This window comes from Malania oleifera, chromosome 1 (genome assembly GCF_029873635.1).
Source record: "Malania oleifera isolate guangnan ecotype guangnan chromosome 1, ASM2987363v1, whole genome shotgun sequence".
NCBI lineage: Eukaryota > Viridiplantae > Streptophyta > Magnoliopsida > Santalales > Ximeniaceae > Malania > Malania oleifera.
Genome location: NC_080417.1, coordinates 154217570 through 154239371, shown reverse-complemented (window position 1 = coordinate 154239371; position 21802 = coordinate 154217570). Strand labels below are relative to the sequence as shown.

General features: G+C 35.4%; 1 protein-coding gene and 1 non-coding gene across 4 annotated transcripts; one reads left to right on the top strand and one right to left on the bottom strand.

The window, feature by feature from the left end:
• The first annotated feature begins 596 nt into the window (after nt 1-596).
• Nucleotides 597-13464, top strand: LOC131167645 (serine/threonine-protein kinase D6PK). 3 transcript variants are annotated; one of them, XM_058126464.1, is made up of 3 exons: nt 597-1311; nt 1724-2898; nt 12321-13464. In XM_058126464.1, exons 2-3 carry the CDS (start codon nt 1958-1960, stop codon nt 13192-13194), a joined length of 1815 nt encoding a protein of 604 aa, XP_057982447.1. In that variant the 5' UTR covers nt 597-1311; nt 1724-1957; the 3' UTR covers nt 13195-13464. The 3 variants fall into 3 exon arrangements, with proteins under 3 accessions (XP_057982447.1, XP_057982430.1, XP_057982438.1); XM_058126447.1 differs by having other exon boundaries at nt 1720-2898; XM_058126455.1 differs by having other exon boundaries at nt 679-917; nt 1720-2898.
• Nucleotides 13465-13773: 309 nt separating this feature from the next.
• TRNAF-GAA (transfer RNA phenylalanine (anticodon GAA)) lies at nt 13774-13846 on the bottom strand. Its single transcript has one exon. It is a non-coding gene; the product is annotated as a tRNA-Phe (tRNA).
• Between the last annotated feature and the right edge of the window lie 7956 nt (nt 13847-21802).

Genomic DNA, 21802 nt, shown 5'->3' with positions numbered 1-21802 from the left:
ACAATTTTTATGGCAAGTGAGTATTCATTCATGAATTTAATTTTCATTTACTAAACTTAAAGAAGCTCTAAAATTGACATCTCATCCTACATTTAAACATTATCATTAAGAAAAATGCTTATTAATACTAACCCGTGATGACATGAGTTTATGTAAAATAATAAGGTACCCAAAAATTATATATTTGTAAACTCAATTTAATTTTGCAACATATATACATAAAAAGAATTGAAAAATATCTTCTTATGCTTTTAATAAACTTTATTGTATGAACTTAATATTTTCTAAAAAAATATTGGACATAACTTAAAAATTTGTAATCCAAATCGGAGTGGGACTCAATGAAATTTCAAAAACTACCAATTTGAACTCAATGGGCATGAATCAATGGCCCACCTCTCTTGACATGTTGATGACATGATTCCATCCGTCGGATGGGATCAATGTTGGATCAACAACAAGCAAGCTAATATCATGGGAAATTTGCCCACAAATTGATGAACCAACCCAACCAAAATGGGCAAGCAGGGTGGTGTGTGGAGCATAAGAAATGAGTGAGTAGGGGAAGGGACATGAGTGGTCATTCCAAAGACTGTGAAGGCCTAATTGGTAAACTCAAAGGTCCAAGCATGAGAGACAGCTTGGAGCCTAGGAGGCCCATATGTTGATTCAGACGCTTTGCTTTGGGACAAAATACATTATTGAACCCAGGAAAAAAAAAAGGGCTTTGCGAGCTTTGACCCTCTGGTTTCTCTCTCTCTCTCAAAGCTTTTCTTTTTCTTTCGCCTCTCTCTCCACACATTGTGTAGTTAGGAGCTAGCTCTCTCTTCTTTATCTCTCTCTACAGTGGTGGGTGCTTTTCTGATATCTCCCACTGCTAAAGCGAAACCCTAAAGCTCTGAACTTTGAAGCCCCAGGTACTCTTTTGGGCTTCCTTTTCTCTTCATTTTCGACCTGTCTTGTGATTTCCTTGGTGGGTTTCCTTCTCTACGCCCCTCTACTTTGTGTTTTAGCTTCTGGGTCTTTGTGGGTTTTGGATCCTTTCATCCAGAGTGGTGGTGGGTCTCTGTTTTTGAGATCTATACTCTTTTGATCCACTTCTTCTTCTTTTTTTTCCTCCCCCTTTCCTCCCGATTGCTTATCTTCTTATCTTTTGCAAGTTGGTGTTTGGTGTGAGCTGAAAGCTATGGAGAAACAAACATTTTTTTTGTGAGAATTGAATTGTTCTCGCTCGCTTTCCATTGTTATTTGTTCCAGGGCGTTTCTCTGGAAAGTATATTTTTGTTCCCTGGAAAAAGGAGCATTTTTTAGGTAAGTGACTTTGATTCCTGTACTCGGAGGATTTTTTTCATGGGTGGGTCTATTGATTTTTTTTTTCTTTTTCTGAGCATGTCATTTGGTAGTATCTGGATGCAATTCTGTGTTTAACGCCCCGATTATTACTCCAAAGATGTTGTTTCTATCAATATTGGGTTGTACATTTTAATCTTGTTTGTTAAGTATTGTGATTTGATCCTTTTAACCACTTATTGGACGGCATTTTTCTCTAAATTTATTTAAGTAATCGGGTATTTTAGATCCGATTGATTCTTAACTGATGCTGTGTTGATCTGGTTTTATGATCTAGTGCCCAGTTTATGTAGATCTAGTGCTTTTTGGATTTTGCCCCCTTGTTTTGCTTCTAATCTCGTTGCTTTATCTGTATGGACTATTTTGTAGGTAGGCAAGAGAGGCTTCCTGAAATTGTGCCATCTTTTTTTGAGATCTTACGCGTTGACCTCAGTTGCAATTTGGGTATTCGTAATTTTCTGGTTCGATCAATTGTTAGACGTGACCTCATTATTGATGGAGTTGGTATTGAAAAGATTTGGGACTGTCAGTGGAGGGAGGTATGCATTAAAGCTGGGGGCTAACTAATGGGTTTGCTCAATCTGATCTATCAAACGATTTCTCTTCAATGGCTTCAAAACCTGGTACCAGACTTTCCCCAGAAAAGCAGAGAATAACGGGTGGTAATCACACATTAGAAGGTAATTCACGGAGGCCCTCGCCTTTGCAAATTTCGAAAACAATCAAATCGGAGTCAGTAGCTCCCAAAAAGTTACCTAAGAGTGTGCAGCAAGTTGCATCGAAGCAGGTTACTGTAGAAAACGCAGAGGGAAAAAAATCGACCAATTCTTTTCATAAGGGTTCTGCCTATTCTTTAGCTGATAAGTTAGATTCAGGCTTGTCCTTGGGTGATTTGAAGCATGTACCAACAAATGCTGGTTCTGGAATGAGTGAGGCTGGACGTGATCAAGAAAAGAAAGCTTCTGAGCTTGGAATCAGTTCGGCATCTGCTAAAGTTAGTGATGGGACAAGCAGCCTTGGCAAGACAAGTGGAAGTGCCAAAATCAGTGAGCGAGCTGATTTTGTTGAGAGTGGAAAGAGCAGTATGTGTAGGGGTAGCACGAGCAGTGACATCAGTGATGAAAGTACTTGTAGCAGCTTAAGCAGCAGTATCAGCAAACCTCACAAAGCAAATGACTCAAGGTGGGAAGCTATCCAAGCTGTACGAACCAAAGATGGTGTTTTGGGTTTGAGCCATTTTAGACTTCTGAAAAGGTTGGGTTGCGGGGATATTGGAAGCGTTTATCTTTCGGAGTTGAGTGGTACAAAATCTTACTTTGCAATGAAGGTCATGGACAAAGCATCCCTAGCCAGCCGGAAGAAGCTGCTTCGTGCTCAAACAGAGAGAGAGATACTACAATCTTTGGACCATCCTTTCCTTCCAACCTTGTATACTCATTTTGAGACTGACAAATTTTCATGTTTGGTCATGGAGTTCTGCCCAGGAGGCGACTTGCACACACTTCGGCAGAGGCAACCAGGGAAGCATTTTTCAGAACAAGCTGTAAAGTATGAAACTCATCTCTGCTCATAAATTTTGCATAGTCTAATATTTTTTTCCCTGAAGCCTGTTAACTCTTTAAAATTGTTATACCATTGTATGCCTGGATTAGCATGCAAGTTGCGATGATTGGACACAAGAATTTAGTTAATAGTTACACACTCCTAACTTCTTAAGTTGGCAAATTCATGTTCTATTTACAAGTGAAACATGCAAAGAAAGATACACATTTAAATCTTTCTCCTTCTCTTACGGTAATGCCAGCTGACTTATTTGTCACCTTGCGCCTCTGCTGACATGCCAAAGGGAATTATTCATCTTATTGAATTCTAGGATTTTCTAACAGGGAATAACATTTCTAGTGTGTTGTTACTACAAATATATGTTCGAAATACCAATGTGATTCCATAGTCATTGTTGAAGTGGCCAATGTGAATATAAACTAAAGAGACCCATTCTTACTACAGAATGCATGGAAAAACCACAGATCTAGTGATGCTCTTTCAGCTTTTATTCTGGGGGTGTATACAGGGGCATGTGGAATATAAGTCAAACAATGCAACATCGTAGAGGCATTGATGTGGAGAAGAAACAAAGAGGAGACTAGTATTGGATGGAAGGAGGAAGGTGGGGGAGGGGAAAAATCTATAGAGCTCTATAGATAGCTCTACAGATCCCATGAAACCAAAGATCTTAGCCCTCCATCACCAGGGAGACCAGCTTCAAATCCAGCTCCATAGTACTTATAGGAGTGCTGCACTTGCTATCATGATCTAAGTCTTAACCCCAGTTAATTATTTTCATTAATTGAGATTGAAAAGTAGTGAGTGAAAGCTTTGCTATTGATGTGGTCATCAGTTGGAATGGGGGTTGTGTTGGGCTGTGTGGTGAGTTGGCTCAGTTAGGACTGGCACATTAGTGGTGGTGTTTCCATGAATTTGATCAATTGGCAATTTTTTGGTGGTTCAGAGCTGCGTTGTGGTTGGAGAGAGAGAGAGAGAGAGAGAGCTATGGGGTTATTTTTCCCTTTAAAAAAATGAGATTTTCATTTTAGACTTGCTGTTGTGAAGTAAAATACTATTATTGGTGGTGTTGCCTTGAATTTGATCAACTGTCAATGAATTGTTCGGTGGTTCAGAGCTGCATTATGTTTGGAGAGAGAGAGAGAGAGAAGTGGGGCTATTTTTCTCCCTTTAAAAGAAAATAAAAATTTCATTTTAGGACTTGCAGTTGTGGAGGATGGCAGTACTAGCAGTCACTGTAGGGCAGGAGAGTTGAGAGGTAGATGAGGAAAGAGAAAAGGAGTAAAAAGATGAAAATGGCGCTGCTGGCAAATGATGATGACAGTAGTAATGTTGCACAGAGAAATGCATTCTTATGGTGGAAAATACTATTAGTGTTAAGGAAGACAATGATGGCAGTACTAGTGGTTGAGAAGGAGATGAGGAAGAAGAAGACAGAGAGGAGTATACAGATAAAAAGGTGCTACTGGGAAATGATGATGACAGAGGTAATGGAAACTATGACAGTGGTCTGAAATCTGAATCCTTCTTCAGATCAGGTGATTTTGATCTCTAATAAGAATTTTCTTTGCCAAGTGCTCTTGTTTTGTTGGAAAACTAGGAGGAGGAGATGGATGGTGAAGCAGAATAATTCTGTCAGCCCAAACACTAATGGCATTGATGATGTTCCTTGATGGGAATTTGATTCAGTGTTTGAATCCCGGATTGAAAATTTGAATACTGTTAATTGTTGAAGTGAAATTTGCCCGAAAATTCAAGACCCCGAAGGTAATTCTGGTCTTATTTCTCCTATTAAAATTGTGTACTTCTTTTTGAAACACAAATACATTATAGCACCTCTAACAGCCTTATGTTTGACATTATTTGTATTAAATTTCCCATTTGGATTTTATGTGTGTTTTTCATTATTTGTACTTTTTCGTCATTTTTGAAAGGATTATATTGGAGTCCATCAATAATGATAAAGACAATAAATTTTTGGATTCTGTTTTTGTTTGAATTCAAAACTAAATCAAGACGATTAAAGTTATTGAATGATGCTTTAAAAAGGTCAATCAAAGCTCGCCTCGAAGGCGATGCATGCCTAAAATGCCTTGAGGCTCAATTTAGAATACCAAATTCCAAAAAGGCCAACCATTACATGTTGAGGCTTAACATATATATACAGAAGGCATGCCTTTTGCACCTTTTAGTTGAGGCTTATGCATTTTGGGTGTGTGATTATGAAGTTATATTTGACTAGGAAATTTTAAATACATGTTTATACGAAAGGAATGTCATAGTATGAGTTAATTTCGAAAACTCTTGAACCTCAACTTCTCCCTAAAAAAAATGAGAATAATTTCTACTTTGTAATGTTATAGCTCTTTTGCCATGATATACATAATGAATTCAACCTGGGAATTTTTGAATGGTCAACAAGTAGTTTACAAATTATATATACATATATTTACATTTTGTTTGCAAATTTCTTAATTTTTTTTAAAAATATATGTAATTTATTTACATATTTTTATCTAAAAATGAAATTCTCAGAAAGATTACTCAATGCTTTAAGGCTTATGCCTTGCCTTGTAAGGGTTAAAACACTTTGCTTTGCACCTTCGCTTTTTAAAACCCTTTTATTGAATGAGATGTGTCAGCATCATTTTAATTCTTCTATTATATATTTTTTTTGCTATTTGGTAAGATGTCAGATGACACTGAGCTTAGTTTCTTGAAAATACCATTCTTAAAAATTAGAGAAATCCATTTTCCTTCATATTGGACAGTATAAGAATTAGGTCGTGTTGCAAGAAAAATGGCATTGTAAGCCTGATTGAATTTTTTTTTATTGATGTATGCTTTTTCGTATTGCCAAACACAGTTTTATGGAAGTGCTAACTGCATTACACTTATAAATCTTTCTTCTTTTCATGTTCATTGTGCTTATGTAAAATCCAATCTTTTATACTAATTCCTTTAATGGAGTTTAAAAACTACTTTGTCTTTCTAGGTTTTGTTTGTAGCCTGAAGCTGCTTTCAAAATTAGGGCACTAGGTATTTATTTTGTAATACTTAGTGTACAAATTAATTTTTTATATTTTGACTTAACAGATTGTTGCTGGCGTTTTCTTGGTATAAAATCCATTTCTTGTTGGGACTTAACTTCATTGGCAAGGATTATCTGGGAATCTTTAGTGCTAATTCGAATAAGAAGAGGCTGAAATATGGGGAAAAATGTACACTTGATATTAGAATTTTCCACGAGCCCTTATGTTTGCCTATTTTTTGTTAATGGTTATTTAGTCTTTTAGCATTATTATTATTGTATGTTAGTTTTGTTAGTAATGAGTGTGAGTTTTAAGGCTGTTATGGTCATTCCTATTGTACTTACATATATTGTAAATAGGGGGAGAGACCTATCATTGAGTTTAGGTCTTCCATTTTACCCAATTACTCAACATGGTATCAGATCGTGATCCAAACTAAACCCTACACTTCTCGACCGTCACCAGAAAACACCATTCCAATGGCTGTCCTTCCTAGATTCACCCATACACCCATAAACAGACCCCCCCCCCCCCTCGGGACGATTCACCCTACAAAGCCTCATCATCGGAGGAGCCCCCATGTGCCCCCACATGCCGGCCAAATGCCAGTGGGGCTGACCCCATGTTCCGGCGTGTGAGTGAATTTCCAGCCACCTTGTTTTTTATTTATTTATTTATTTATTTATATTTCCCTCCTCTGCCATGCTCTGATTCCTTCTCTAGAGACTATATTATCAAGCTGTTAGGTCAGTTTTTTGCTAAAAAATTCAACCTTTTTCGACTATGCACTTGCGGCCTTTTGTTAATGCTTGTGATGGCTTCTTTGTGAGCTTTTTGGAGTCGTGGTAGCAATCATATGGTCAGTTGTGAGGCTGTGGCAGTGCTATATCTGTCGGTGAATTTTTCACCTCGTTTGTGAGTGTGGCAACCAAGGAATGATTGTTTGATGCTTTGTGAAGCTGTTTATCAATTGTTAACGAGTTTATTGGGTCTGAAACAGTGGGATTTGCTGTGTGTGTGTGTGTGTGTTTTTTTTTATTTAAATTCACTATTCTAATTCCTTCCAAATATCAAAATATCAAGCTGTTGGGCATGTGTTTTTGCTCCAAGATCCAATCTTTATTGTGACAATGCACTCATGGTAATTCATTAGTTGTTGTTTGGTGTTAGACAGTCATTAATTGTGGGGCAGTGGAAGTGCTCATAAGCTGGTTTTTTTTTTTTTTTGGTGAGGCTGTGGCAGTGTTGCTTTCTTGGGGCTGCATTTGAGGTTGTTGGTGATTTGTTCATGGTAGTTTCGATGGTTCACCTCTCCAATTGTTCCAGTGTTGAGTGTTGCTTTCTTGGGGCTGCATGTGAGTTTCTTGGTGCTATGGCAGCCTTGTACTGATTTATCTGTGGCTTGTTCATGGTGGGTCACCTTGTTTGTGGTTGTTCCAAATGTTTAAGTAATTAATCTTATGATCATTGGTCTGAGTTTGTGAATGTTGAGATGGCGTTTGCAAATCCCAAAAGTATGATTCCTTCATTAGTCACTTGTTTGAGTGAATCATGTGCTGTGACTATATCAGAGGAGGAGTATTCCAGGTTTCTATAGTATCAATTGTCTTAACAAGCATCCTATCACATTTCTTCTTTTGCCCAGAAAGGTAATCCTACAGTCTACATGTCATCTAGTATCCTTCCTACTAGTCCTTGGATTATTGATTATGCTGCTACTGACCATATAACAGTGCAACCAACTTTTTTTTCTATTCTCCAATATCCTAAAAATCTCCCTCCAATTACCCTTGGCGATGAGTCCACTATTGCTATTAAGGGGATAGGAACAGTAAGTCCTCCTATCTCTCTTTCTTCTGCTTTATACATTCCTAAATCTCCTTTCAGTCTTTTGTCAGTTAGTGAGCTTTCAAAGTCACTAAATTGTTCTATCACATTCCTTCCCGATTCTGTGGTTATTCAGGATCTAAAGACGGGAAAGACAATTGGCACAAGACATGAGGCTTGTGGAAGTTACTACTTGCGTCTTCTCCTCCTATTTCCTACAGAGTCACAGCTACACCACTTCAAATCCATTGCCATCTTAGTCATCTATCCTTGGATAATTTGAAATAGGTAGTTCCTACATTGAGTTTTGTGTCTAATCTAGAGTGAGTCCTATTAATTGGGCCAGCATAATTGTGTTCCCTTTGCTTCCCGGGTCAACAAACGAGTGTTTAGTCCTTTCATGCTTGTCCATTTTGACATTTGGGGTCCTAGTCGTGTGACGTCAGAGTTGGGGTTTTGTACTAACATTTGTTGATAACTACTCTAGGATGACTTGGTTATATTTAACGAAAGATCGTTCGGAGTTGTTTGATATCTTTTGTGCTTTTTGTTCCCAAATAAATACTCAATTTGACATGCCAGCCAAGATACTTCATAGTGATAATGCTAAGGAGTACTTCAGTACTCAATTCAATACTTATATGACTAACTCTGGTATGATCCATTAGTCCTCTTGTGCCCATGCTCCACAACAAAATGGAGTTGCAGAGTGGAAAAACAAACATATTATTGAAGTCACTCGTACCCTATTATATCAACTGAATGTCCCCAAAGTCTTTTGGAGTGATGCTATGCTCACAGCATGCTCCCTCATCTATAAAATGCCATCCTTTGTCCTTGGTGATAAAATTCCATATTTAGTTATCTTTACTAAGGCTCCTTTGTTCTCCTTTCCTTCTCGTATATTTGGTTGTGTCCTTTGCCCATCAGTTATATCTAGGAATGGATAAGTTGGATCCTTATGCAATCAAATGTATTTTTCTAGGCTATTCTTGTACTAAAAAAGAATATCGATGTTATAGTCCTACTTTGACATTGATTCTTTGTCTCTACTGATGTCACGTTTTTTGAGTCTATACCATACTACTATAATTCCTTGAGTTCTGTTGACCTTGATGAGTCCCTTCCTTTGCCTTGCCTTTCAGATCCAAGCCTAGTATTTGTGTCCAATCCTCCTACATCTTCATCCAGTTAGAGCCCTTCTCGTCACTTGAATCATCCCAATTTGTAGGTATACAGACGGCGATTCTAGGGGGAAATGCCTCCTTCAGCTTCTACTACTGTGCCTCTAGTTCCCTTGTTGGATGATCTTATTTCTCATGATGTTTATCCTTTAATAGCTGTTTGAAAAGGTAAATGTACTTGTATTCAACATCCTATCTTTAATTTTGTTTTTTATGATTTCTTGTCACCCTTTTATTACTGTTTAGTTAGTACTCTGTCTTCTATTTCTCTTCCAAGATCTATTTTTGAAGCCCTATCCCATTCCCTTGTCGGATGATCTTATTTCTCATGATGTTTATCCTCTAATAGCTGTTTGAAAAGGTTAATGCACTTGTATTCAACATCTAATCTTTAATTTTGTTTTTTATGATTTCTTGTCACCCTTTTATTACTGTTTAGTTAGTACCATGTCTTCTGTTTCTCTTCCAAGATCTGTTTTTGAAGCCCTATCCCATTCTCGGTGGAGGATGGCAATGGTTGAAGAGATGAGTGCACTACGTAATAATGATACTTAGGATTTGGTACCTCTTCCTTCTGATAAGTCTGTGGTTGGTTATTGCTGGGTGTACAATGTGAAAGTCAAGCCTGATGATTCTGTGGCTCGTCTGAAGGCCCGCCTTGTTGCTAAGAGGTATACTTAGGTGTATGGTTTGGATTATTCAAACACATTCTCCCTGGTTGCTGAACTTTCCTTAGTATGTTTGTTCATTTCTTTAGCCACCACTTGTCATTGACCTCTACATTAGTTAGATGTGAAGAATGTTTTCCTACATGGTGATCTTCATGAGGAGGTATCTATGGAGCAACCCCTGGGTTTGTTGCTTAGGGGGGAGTAAGGCTTAGTATGTTGGCTCAAGAAGTCATTGTATGGATTAAAACAATCTCCAAGAGCATCGCTTGGCTGTGTTGTAGTACTTGAGTTTGGTCTTCATCGGTGCACAGTAGATTACTTTGTATTTTATCGTCATACTCCATCGGGCAGTATTTTGCTTATTGTACATGTGGATGACATTGTGATCATTGTGATCATGATTGTGGCACCCAATTCCTAAAGTTTTTTCTACAAAGTAAGTTTTAGAGCAAAGACTTGGGATCATTGAAGTACTTCTTGGGTATAGAAGTATCGAGATCTTGTATGGGAACTATCTTGTCATAGAGAAAGTATGTTCTTGATATTTTAAATGAGACTGGGCTGTTGGGATCCAAACCTATTGATACGCCCATGGATCCCAACAGTAAGCTAATGTTAGATATAGGTGATTTGTTGCCGTTAGACTTGTTGGAAATTTGAATTATCTCATAGTCATTCAACTAGATATATCCTTCGCAACAAATGTTGTGAATCAGTTTCTTGATTCCCCGAGAACAAGTCACTAGGATGTAGTCTCTTATCAAGATTGCGGTCACACTCGTATTTAGGGATATGCAGATGCGAATTGGGCCGGATCACCATCCAATCAAAGATCCACAACTAGATATCGTATCTTTGTCGTCGGTAATTTGATGTCTTGGAAAAGTAAGAAACAGGTTGCCCGGTCGGGTGCTAAGTCAGAGTATAGGGCTATGGCGCACACTACATGTGAACTTGTTTGGCTGAAGAACATGTTGAAAGAACTAGGTTTTCGACATTCTCAGCCTATGTAGTTGATGTGTGATAATCAAGCTGTTATTCATATTGCCTCCAACCCTGTCTTCCATGAGTGGACAAAGCACATTGAAGTTGATTGTCACTTTATTCGAGAGAAACTTGTATAGAAGCTCATTATGATTTATGTGCTTCAGCTTGAGGGGGAGGGTTAATGGTTATTTAATCTTTTAGCATTATTATTATGTGTCAGAATTTTGTTAGTAATAAGTGTGAGTTAGTAAGCATATTATGGTCATTCCTATTGTGCTTACATACATTGTAAATAGAGGGAGAGACCTATCATTGAGTTTAGGTCTTCCAACAAAAGGTGCCTTGGCTTTGTCAAAGTTAACCTGGTTTAGCTTAAATTAACAATGCAAATCTGGTTTACTTCTATATTTGAGTATTATTATGAGGCATGTATGGGTGACATTCAAATGAATATGGATAAATTGTTTGTCTTTTGAACCATTGCTGTTTGGTAGGATAGAATTGCACTCAAATCCCCTCCCCCTCCCTTGGCTCATTCTGTCCCCTTATTTTGGGGGAAAGAGGAGATTCCATGTGCATGTGCAGAATAATGCAAGAGGATTTTATGCACAATGCACCCATTTGCCAGATTCACACCACTAGCACGATTCATTTTAACTAGGATGGACTCCCTATTCTGAGTTGGACTGATGAATCCTTTTTTTGCTATGCACAGATGTATGTTGGGGGGGAAAGCAAGATTGTTAAAAATTTAAATTCACTACATGTTAATCATATTAATAGAAGCTTAAATACTGCAGTCATGATTTGCCTGTGAAAATGATAAATCAAGATGCTTGTTTAACCATGAGAAACCTAATTGAGCTTTTTTTGAATGACAAACACCAGTGTTGCAACTCCTAGGTGGCAACCGCACGGTTTGACCATGGGACGTTAAATATGGAGGCTCCATGTTCCATGTAGGTTACACTACAAACAAAACCATGTTCAAACCTTAAATATGGAGGTTCCATGTTCAGGCTCACTTGGCTTCCTAATGGCCCCTAAACCAATAAAAAACAAAAACAAAAAGTAAACTGAAACTATTATTGAAGTTTATTGAATAATGAAATCCAAATTTACAAGAACCATCTAATGGTTGATCTTGCTTGAAGGAGTATAGGATGTCTGGGAGATGCCTGGTTTGTGATTTAGGTATGTAGCATAGAAACAATGACATTATGTTGGGTTTGTGGAATGGTTTGTCATCTCCTACGTACCAAACATGCTGTAAAGGGATTTTTCATCTCCTCACTGAATTAACAACTGTAGGAATCTTTCCTGATGAAATTGTTTGACCCACCCACCATTTTGACTCCTGTGAGAGTTGAATTTCTGGAATTTGTTTTTGACTTCTGAATTTGGTATTGGGAATTGAGAGAAGTCAGATGAATTTGGATTCTTCAGAATAGAGAGAGGTGAATGAAAAAGCAAGGGAAACAGTAGGAATATTTGACAGGGTTATTGCAAGTAATTTTATATTTTTGAAAATGCATCATGTATGGAATTCAGCTTCTGTTATTGACTTGCAACTTTGTTCAACCTGGTAACCTTAAAATAGTAATTTTATCGTGATTGTACATTGCAAGTTTGCAACTTCTTAGCTTCTGCTTCAAGTAGAAGTTTGATTGTGGTTTATTTTATTTTATTTTATTTTCAACAAACAGGTTCTATGTAGCAGAGGTCCTCCTTGCTTTGGAATACCTCCACATGCTTGGGATTGTCTACCGTGACTTGAAGCCAGAAAACGTCCTCGTCAGGGATGATGGACATATAATGCTCTCAGACTTCGATCTCTCCCTCCGTTGCACCGTGAGCCCAACTCTTGTGAAGTCTTCATCCCTCGAGACAGAACCCTTAAGAAAGAATGCCGTTTATTGTGTCCAACCTGCTTGCATTGAGCCCTCTTGTATCCAGCCATCATGTGTGGTTCCTACGTCGTGTTTCTCCCCTCGCATCTTTTCAAGTAAATCCAAGAAAGAAAGAAAACCTAAGAATGAAATTGGAAACCAAGTTAGCCCCTTGCCTGAGCTTATTGCAGAGCCGACTGGGGCCCGCTCAATGTCGTTCGTTGGGACACACGAGTACTTGGCACCTGAGATTATCAAAGGCGAAGGGCATGGAAGTGCTGTGGATTGGTGGACTTTTGGGATCTTTCTTTATGAACTGTTGTTTGGAAAGACTCCCTTCAAGGGATCGGGCAATCGGGCTACCCTATTCAACGTTGTTGGTCAGCCACTCCGATTCCCAGATTCACCAATTGTCAGTTTTTCAGCAAGGGATCTGATAAGGGGGTTGCTTGTGAAAGAGCCACAGCATCGATTAGCATATAAACGGGGAGCAACTGAGATTAAACAACATCCCTTTTTTGAAGGTGTGAATTGGGCTTTGATTCGTTGTGCAAGCCCACCCGAGATCCCGAAGCCAGTCGAGATCGAAAGGGTTCCTGCTCCGGTAACATCAACCAGTGAAAAAGCCACTGCCACCGTCATCCCTGATCAGAAAAGTTCTGATAATTATCTGGAATTTGATTTCTTTTAATGGGTCTGGGAACCCAAATTGCCCTTTCCATATTTTATTTTGTTTTATTTACTTGGGGGAAGATGTAGAGTTTTTCAAACAGTTTAGAGATGATGATGATGATGTTGTTGTTGTTGAATTTAGGGTTCTTATATTTATAGCCAATGATGTTCAGACGTTTGATTTTGTTCTTTGGAACATTCTACAAATTTGTTTGTTATCCTTTGTTCAACCTTCGGGGTTGACATACTGCAAATGCAAAGTAGCAGTTCTGAGGACTGGTGGCATAAAGAATTGCTTAATCTGAACTCAAATGGATTAGTTGTGAACAAGGAAATGTTTTATTTTATCTCTGAACACCCAAAATTCATCAGATGAAGCAGTATAAAAACAGTATTCAAAATATAATTACAGAACTCAGGATTATATAAAACGCTGACAGGGGAAAACAAACTTAAAGACCTCTACATTTTACATGTTCTGTGTAGATCACAAAGAAAGGCTAAAGCTTCCATTTTCGCGTTGACACTGTTCAAGAGATTTTTGTTTATAAGAAAGTGGTAATAATAAAAATAATATAGTACGAAAGAGATAACACAGTGCGGTGAGCGTGGATCGAACACGCGACCTTCAGATCTTCAGTCTGACGCTCTCCCAACTGAGCTATCCCCGCGATGTTTGACAAATTAAAGCAGATAAAAAATATTATCACATCGTTTTTAATTTCATGAACAAATCTCTCGTACCATCTTTTATGACTGGCCTGAGCTACCTAACCAGATTTTGCCACCTCAATCACTTGACTTGTACATCATCTGCTTCATCTGACAAACCCCTTCTTTTTCATCAAACCAAAAAAATGAAAAAATAATTAAAGGGTCTACTAACCCCTACATTAAATTATGAAAATAGGCATTTATAGAGTACAAAATTGTCAATTATTGATGGCAACATCGTGATTTAAAAAGAGTTTGGTACTCATTTAACTTCTTCTTCTTCTTCTTCTTTTTTTTCCCCTCTTTTATTGATGAACAAATATTTATATGTAGTTTAAAATTTTTTTCTGCTCCCTATTATTTTGGGGGGTAGGAATCCATATTAGTTAATTAAATCTAATTTCTCATGAAACAAAAAAGAAAAAAAAAATTCTGATTTGCTGATGCAATTTCTTGAACTTATTTTCAATTGAATTGTCAACATAATGGAATATATTGGCCATATTATAAAGTGAAAAACCTTACTCGATTGGAAAAGCTATAGCTTTGGGGTTTTCAGAAAAAGTTGGGGCTGTGGGGGATGGCTCAATTTTGACCCTATAGTCATCAGCATCATTAAAGCGCTCCTCCCACTCCTCCCATGCATCACCCACATACAAAAGTTGCTAATAGTTTTAAGGTATCTTTTCGATTCAATTTATCTTTTGAAAAAGATGCTACTATGCTAGTGCTGTCCATTCAACCTAGCACCAGGCAACCCAAATAATTATGTAGAACAAAGTTACACAAGCTACATAATGATTTTTTTACTTCTGAAATATTATTGTTGTTGACAGTGGTATCGTGTTTAATGTCGAATATTATTGAGTTTGGCTCGTGAGTCTTTCTTTTTTATCTATTTTAGGAAATTTGATACTTATAATATTTTATTCTCACGTTTAATTTGTTATTGTTGAGTCATGACTCGTAGGCAGAGGGGTTAATTCACATTAAAAGTCTATTACAAGTGGGAGGGCTTTGGGGCCTGACCCTACATGTACGAAATCTCTTTGTTTATTTAAACAAAATACATTAGGAGTACGTTCATGGGTGTGTGTGTGAAAGGGGGGGCGGGGAGAGGGGGGTTTTAGTGAGAAATTATACAGGGGACCTCTCCCTCCATGTATCTGTGTGTCTGTTTTCTTAATATATACTTACTGAAAATGAGTCTCTTTTTGATATTTATGAATGCATGACCGATTTGACACATGTCTAACATTAAGAAAATAGGCACACAGACACGTGGAGGGGGATGTCTTCTATATAATTTCTCGATTTTAGTATGTTTGAGTCAAGGTACAATGAATTAAATTATCAAATGAGGGTATTTTGGTGTTTTCACATGAAATTATTTATAAGTATTGTAGCTAAGGATTGAAACTCTAAGGTAATTTTCAATTGATAGTAAAAATTGCATAGAGACTCGTGGACATAAGCACGAACCATATAAAATCATGTTCTTCTTCCTCCTTTCAATTTTTATGTTTTTTTTTTTTTTTTTTCATATTTACTCTGTGTGTATGTATAATCTTAAGGCGTAATTTCACAACAGTTTATACACTAAACTTTGATCCAATGACAACCTTAATATTCTTGAAAATGAAGATAACTATAAAACATAGTCCGACACGGAAAAGTTTACTACCTCTAGGCCAAATAGCTCTTGCAATTTTGGCCATTTGAATGCAAATGTATATAATATAATATTATTATAGAACAATAATATTTTAAAAAATAAATTATTTAATAGAAATGAATGTATTATTATATTATTGTGTAATAATATACGTATAATGGTTAAATTTTAAATACCATATTATACCCAATAATATCAATTAAATTGGATTATTAAGTTTTGTTTTTTTTTTTTTAATTTATGATTGTTGAAAGTTTTGAGCATAAATTTAATTAGGTATTTATTCTTAATATACTTTTTTTAATGGCGTCATTTCATGAGATGATTTTTTGTCACATACCAAATATTTTCTAAGAAGTATTTCATGTAGATTAAGCGAACTTAGATATTATAAATCAGCATTTTTGTTAACTCTTAACTATTATGAGATTCTTGGCCCTTGTTCTTTTTGTTAAGCAACAAAATCAGTTCACTTCCTCAAATATCGACACAACAAATTTCTCTCCAATGGCTTCAATATCTACAACAAACATATCGGCTCCAATAACCTGATTTAAATGTAAATTTTGCTTCCACATATCTTGTACTCAATATTTATTATTTATATTTCAAATTTCAAATGTATCATTGTAACAATCTGTATAAATAAACCAATACAGGTTCGGCATTGAGGCCAGAACCTTTTATTCATATCTTATTTCTTTCACTTTTAACTAAAAGCATCAACCGCTGGTTATGTCTCTACTGAATAGTGTCAATTATTGATGTTGAAAGTTGTCTCATAACTCATACGAGATTTTAATGTTATTATTTTATTAATTATAATTTTAGTGTATTTTGAAATATTATTATTTTATTTATTATCTTGAAAAAGAGTATTTATCTTGGATTGGGTTATGTATCTAACATTTAATTAGGACATTCATTCATGTATTTCATAAATGAACAAGATTAATTATTTGAACTTGTTCCGTTCGTCGTTAGTTCATCTCTAGAGTTTCGTTTGGTGTATTTCGTTTTGTTTTTTATTGTTTTTATGTTTTTATCTCCTTTATTAGTTATGTTTAATTTTGTTTGTCCTAATTTGGTTAGTTGGTTTTAACTTATAATCACGGTATTTCTCCGCCAAAAGTGAGGGTTTATTAATAAATAAATGGAGGTGCCGCCCTCTTTTAGCGGGAAAAAAAAGAGATTAATTATATGAATGTACCTTGAATCTATATTTGTAACTATTTAATATATATATACATCTTATTTATACACTAAGTGCATGGAGAATGAAAGATTATTTTTTATGTCGCGAACCAAATCATCCCTTACGTATCACGATTTTGTTTTTGAAAGATGTTTGATGAAAATGGAGCAAGCCCAAACAAACAATTTGGATCGAGAATTTTTTTATGGGAAAAGGAAAGAAAAGGAAAATAAGAAGAAAATTTATTTTCCACTATTCTTGTTCTTTATATCAAATACCATTTAAAATAAAAAAAATTTATTCTAATATGATTAAAAATAAAAAAAATCAAATGTCAAGGATGTGTAAAATTAACAAATGAAACTGTTCAAATTAAAATTTCTCTACACTTCCATGGTCAATTTGGATCAAGAATTTTGTTTGGGAAAAGGAAAGAAAAGAAAAATAAGAAAAAAAATTCATTTTCTACTATGCTTTCTTTCTATATCAAATTTCATTTAAAATAAAAATAATAATTCTAATATGATTAAAAATAAAATAAAAAATCAAATGCTAAGGATGTGTAGTATTTTAAAATTTTGTTCATCGATTTGATATATTTTTTATTTTCTTTCTCACTCTTCTTGCCAAACATGAAAAAGTAAAATTCTTCTTATTTTCCTTTTCTTATCTTTCCTTTTTCCAATATTTTTCAACTTCCAAATGAACCATTAACCAATGTGAAAATTTAAATCTTCTCTCAGCATCATTACTTGAAAAACCAACAAAATGGATTAGAAATGAAAAGGCTTGGGCTAAGGAAAAGAGAAGGACAAAAAGAAATTTTACTATTTCTTTCTTAATGTATTAAATAGAAGGAAAAAAATAATCACCACTTTCCACCTTCTATTTCTTTTCATTTAGATAGATGGATTATAGAAATGTTCTCCTTTTTATGGTTTTCTTTCCTTACTTCTTTATCCAACCAAACAAAAGAAAAGTATATTTTCTATTCACCTAATTTTTTTTAAAAAATATATATATATTTTTCTCATCCCCCTTTTTTTTTTTTTACTAATTATAGCAAAAAATGACTTTTTGTTTTGTTTTTTATTTTTTATTTCAATTAATTAAAAGCCCGTTAGACTTGATCTAAACCCATTTTTACAATAAAATTTGCACAAAATTTCATTGCACGAGGAATATGCATTACCCGAATACTCAAATATTCATATATGTGTGTGTGTGTGTGTGTGTGAGAGAGAGAGAGAGAGAGAGAGAGAGAGAGAGAGATTAGATAACTGCAATTCTAATACAACATTTACAGATGGCAATTAAATTATTGTCGACACTTAAACAACTTAGCTCCTAAGAATTTGATTCCAACACAACAAATACATAACCTCAATCCTTCACAAGTTTTAAACATTTTCAAATCTTTGCAATTATATTTGTACAAATACCAATAAAAAAAGACTCACGGCCTGTTTTCTTAATGATCCCTCGGAATGTTAAAATGGTCAAAATCTATCAAACTAAAATATTAAAACCACATGGAAACACGCACACAAACAAAAGTAAAAATATTTAATATTAGGAAATATATTCCCAAGAATTACTCTATTTAAATTTTATTAAATTTAAAAATTATTAATTTTTATAATTATTTGACTAATGTCACGTCATCTTGATCCTCAGCATTATTAATATATGCTAATTAATATATAAGTAATAGGATTGGCAAATTTTCTTCAATAATAATGCATTGATTCTCTTAGCACAAGGAAGAAGACAGCACAACAGCTTATTATTTGAGCATTTTAATTAGCTTGCATGAAATGACATGAGAAAACAGTGTGTGCTTTTGGCATCTTGCATGACATTTCATTCACATTAAACATCTTATGAAAGCAATTCTCTTGACTTCTTGGAGCAAGTTAGACTCAGAGATAAAACTAATGGAAGGAGGAGACAAAAGGGCTGGTGGACTTTGGTTTGGGAAAGCAAAGAAAATGGATTAATTAATTAATTAATTTAAAGGCAAATGGGGCTAGCTCTTGAGAGACTAACATGTGTGGTTCATCACTAGCCACATATAGCCATCTAAAGGGATAGTCTTCTTGAAAATCTCGAATCCTGATTTGTATTAATATGAAAACGGATGTGATGATTAACTAGGCTAAAGTCTATTGGTGTATCAGGACAGGTCGAGAGAGAAAGAGAAAGGGGAGAGAATGGAAATAACAGAAAATAGTGTGAATAGAGAGGAGGCAAATCGAGAAAGGAAGAGGTAGTAAAGACAAAGAAAGAGACGTGATTAGAAAGGAGAGAAACTTTAGAAACATTCAATAATTCATAACAAGCTTGGTCCTTGCATAATATGCGTATAGTAAATGAAAAAATTCTCGATGGTGAGAGAGTTTTTCTGTAATCCCTTTTGTTTTATCTTGTAACAATGGTATTCCTCCGTCAAAAGTGAGGGTATATTAATAAATAAATGGAGGTGCTACCCTCTTTTATTAAAAAAAAAACTTCCAAGATAGTAAAAATACCCAAATAAACCAAGCATAAATTAAAAGCTCACAAAGTTATGACTAAAATCATTTTGATTAAATCTAAAAGTACTAATCTTCAAGTAATCTATCTTCTGATGAGCTAATATATTAGTGGTGTGTGGTAGGATGAGGCGAAATTTGGATAAATTTATTATATCTTATATGGGTTATTTAAGAGATAAAGTGAGGATTAGCCTCTATTAATAAGAGACTTGGCATTGCTTACTTAATATAATCGTAGTAAATTATATTATGTTCTTGCATGAATAAAAAGTATTGATGAAATCAAGGAATATCGTGTCATTAAGGCTTCGTATTGTGCTAGGATATCTTAGAGTTTAGATAATTTCTTTTTTCCTACATTAGTTATTTATGAGATTAGGAGAAGGCGTTGTACACAAATAGGAAACTTTGACTCGATTTCTAACCGTAGACACCTTAATTTTTACCAGGCATTCCTGAAAGACCTGATGAAATAAAGATGAACTTAAGTCAAGCTAGAGTCTCATTTTGTTTAAGTGTTAGAATCTCATTTTTGAGATCGAGGTCATTTCAAAATAGTCTCACTATTGTAGGTCCCAAATATTCTAGGAAAATTAGTGGTTAGTCGCAAAACAAGAACCCCACCTTTTGAGAAACCATAAGTCCTGAATATTTTAAGCCCAGTCTTTTTGACTTCAATTCTAAAAGTCGATCTTAAAACTGACCTAAATCAGGTCTCCTGAATCTTAAATTCAAGTATTAGTGCGTGAGTAAGGCCCTATTAAAAATTGAGTCTTTCCAACTAAGGGTTTTAAGTAATGAATAGGATCTTCTAAAACTTTCAGGTTATAGGATTTGAGTTTGTTTTTCTTTTAGATTGAGTCGTGTTGAGTTCATTGTAAATGTAAAAGTTAGAAACCTTTTGTCGAATTTCAAAATGGGAATCAAGTTTCTTTAATTTGAGTCCTAAAATAGTGAGGTGAGTCCTTCAAAATTCAAGTCAAATTTTAATTGAATTCTTCAAAAATTTTAGTTGACAAAATTGAGCCTGTTGTTTGGATTTTAAGGTCATACTTTATTGCCAGGTGTTTCTTGGGCCAAATGGGTCGATTAAATTGGTCAAAAGCAAAAGATGGGAAAATGTCACAAGGAGTGTGTGCGTGTGTGAAGCACCTACAGGCAAGCATACAAAAGATATAAAACACAACTAATAAGATGTACAAGTTAAGTGTTGTGGGAGAAAACTCCCAGAGGTACATATTGAGGTTACGAAAGTAAAAATAAAAATAAAAGGGAAATTAAAAAAAAAGAAAACAAAATATATTTTCCAAAGCCCTCCACTGCCATGCTGCCACCTAGATTTTCCAATCACCTGCACGCAAAAAAGAAACAATAAAATCAGTTGCAGGTGAAAAATAGAAAAATACAAAAAAAAAAAAAAAACAAAAAACAAAATTAAAGATACTCTTAGAATAGGTGTATTCCCAAGAGGGGAGGTGAACTGAAAATTTAAACTTTTCTCATAGGTTAAGTCAGAAGTCAATATGATTTGGTAACCTAGGGTCTTTCTACACAATTCCAGATGTACCGATAAATAAAATATGCCGAATTTAAATCATGCACATCATTCATATCATAACATATACGTGCGGTAAATATAGAGTGCAGAAATGTGAACAGACACACGATATGTTATCGGGGTTCGGCCAATTGTGTCTACGTCCCCGCCTCTAACTCGTAAGTCCGAGGATTCCACTAATAGCTCACTTAAGGGTGGAGCGGCACCGATTACAACCAGGTCAATTAGCACATGACTGACCTCAACCTTAACCAGGTCAATTAGCGGGGCTGACCTTAACCTACACGCCTTAACAGGATGACGCACCTAGCTTTCCTAATCGGGTCTAAGTCAAACCGGAATTATTCCAGGGCTAGTCTCCCTCTTCAGGCCCGTGCCTGGAAATACAACAATATTTGCAATCAAATAATATCAGTACAGTGATTATGCTTTCAAGTAAAGCCGATATGTACCCAGATACGCTCAGTCACAAACACCACAAGATGATTTAATATGTAAGCTCAGTGTGGTCAAATATCTTAACTCTCAGAAATATATTTACTATCAGTGTAATGAGTGCATGAGAGTATCAATCAAGCAATCTTTGTATCACAAGACATTCAACCAATAAGTTCACACAAAGATCAAGTCTCAAATATTTCAATCAGCAGGATGTCTCAAGCGTGTAAATATCAAATAATGTATATGCTTGGTTTGCAAAAGATGTGTAATCTTTGTATTTAGCAAATAATATATGAGTGAATGAGTATTGCAACAAAGATCACTATCACATAAACAAATATCTTCTCAAAGTTACATTAAAATAAATACCACAAGATATTTGAAAATGTTTTGAAGAGATTTTGCAATCCACAAACAAATACGAACTTCTCAAGTTATTGCAATGGATATGCAATACTTAGAAGTTTAATACAAGCCTTCTTAGGTGAGACTTATTAGTAAAGTCCC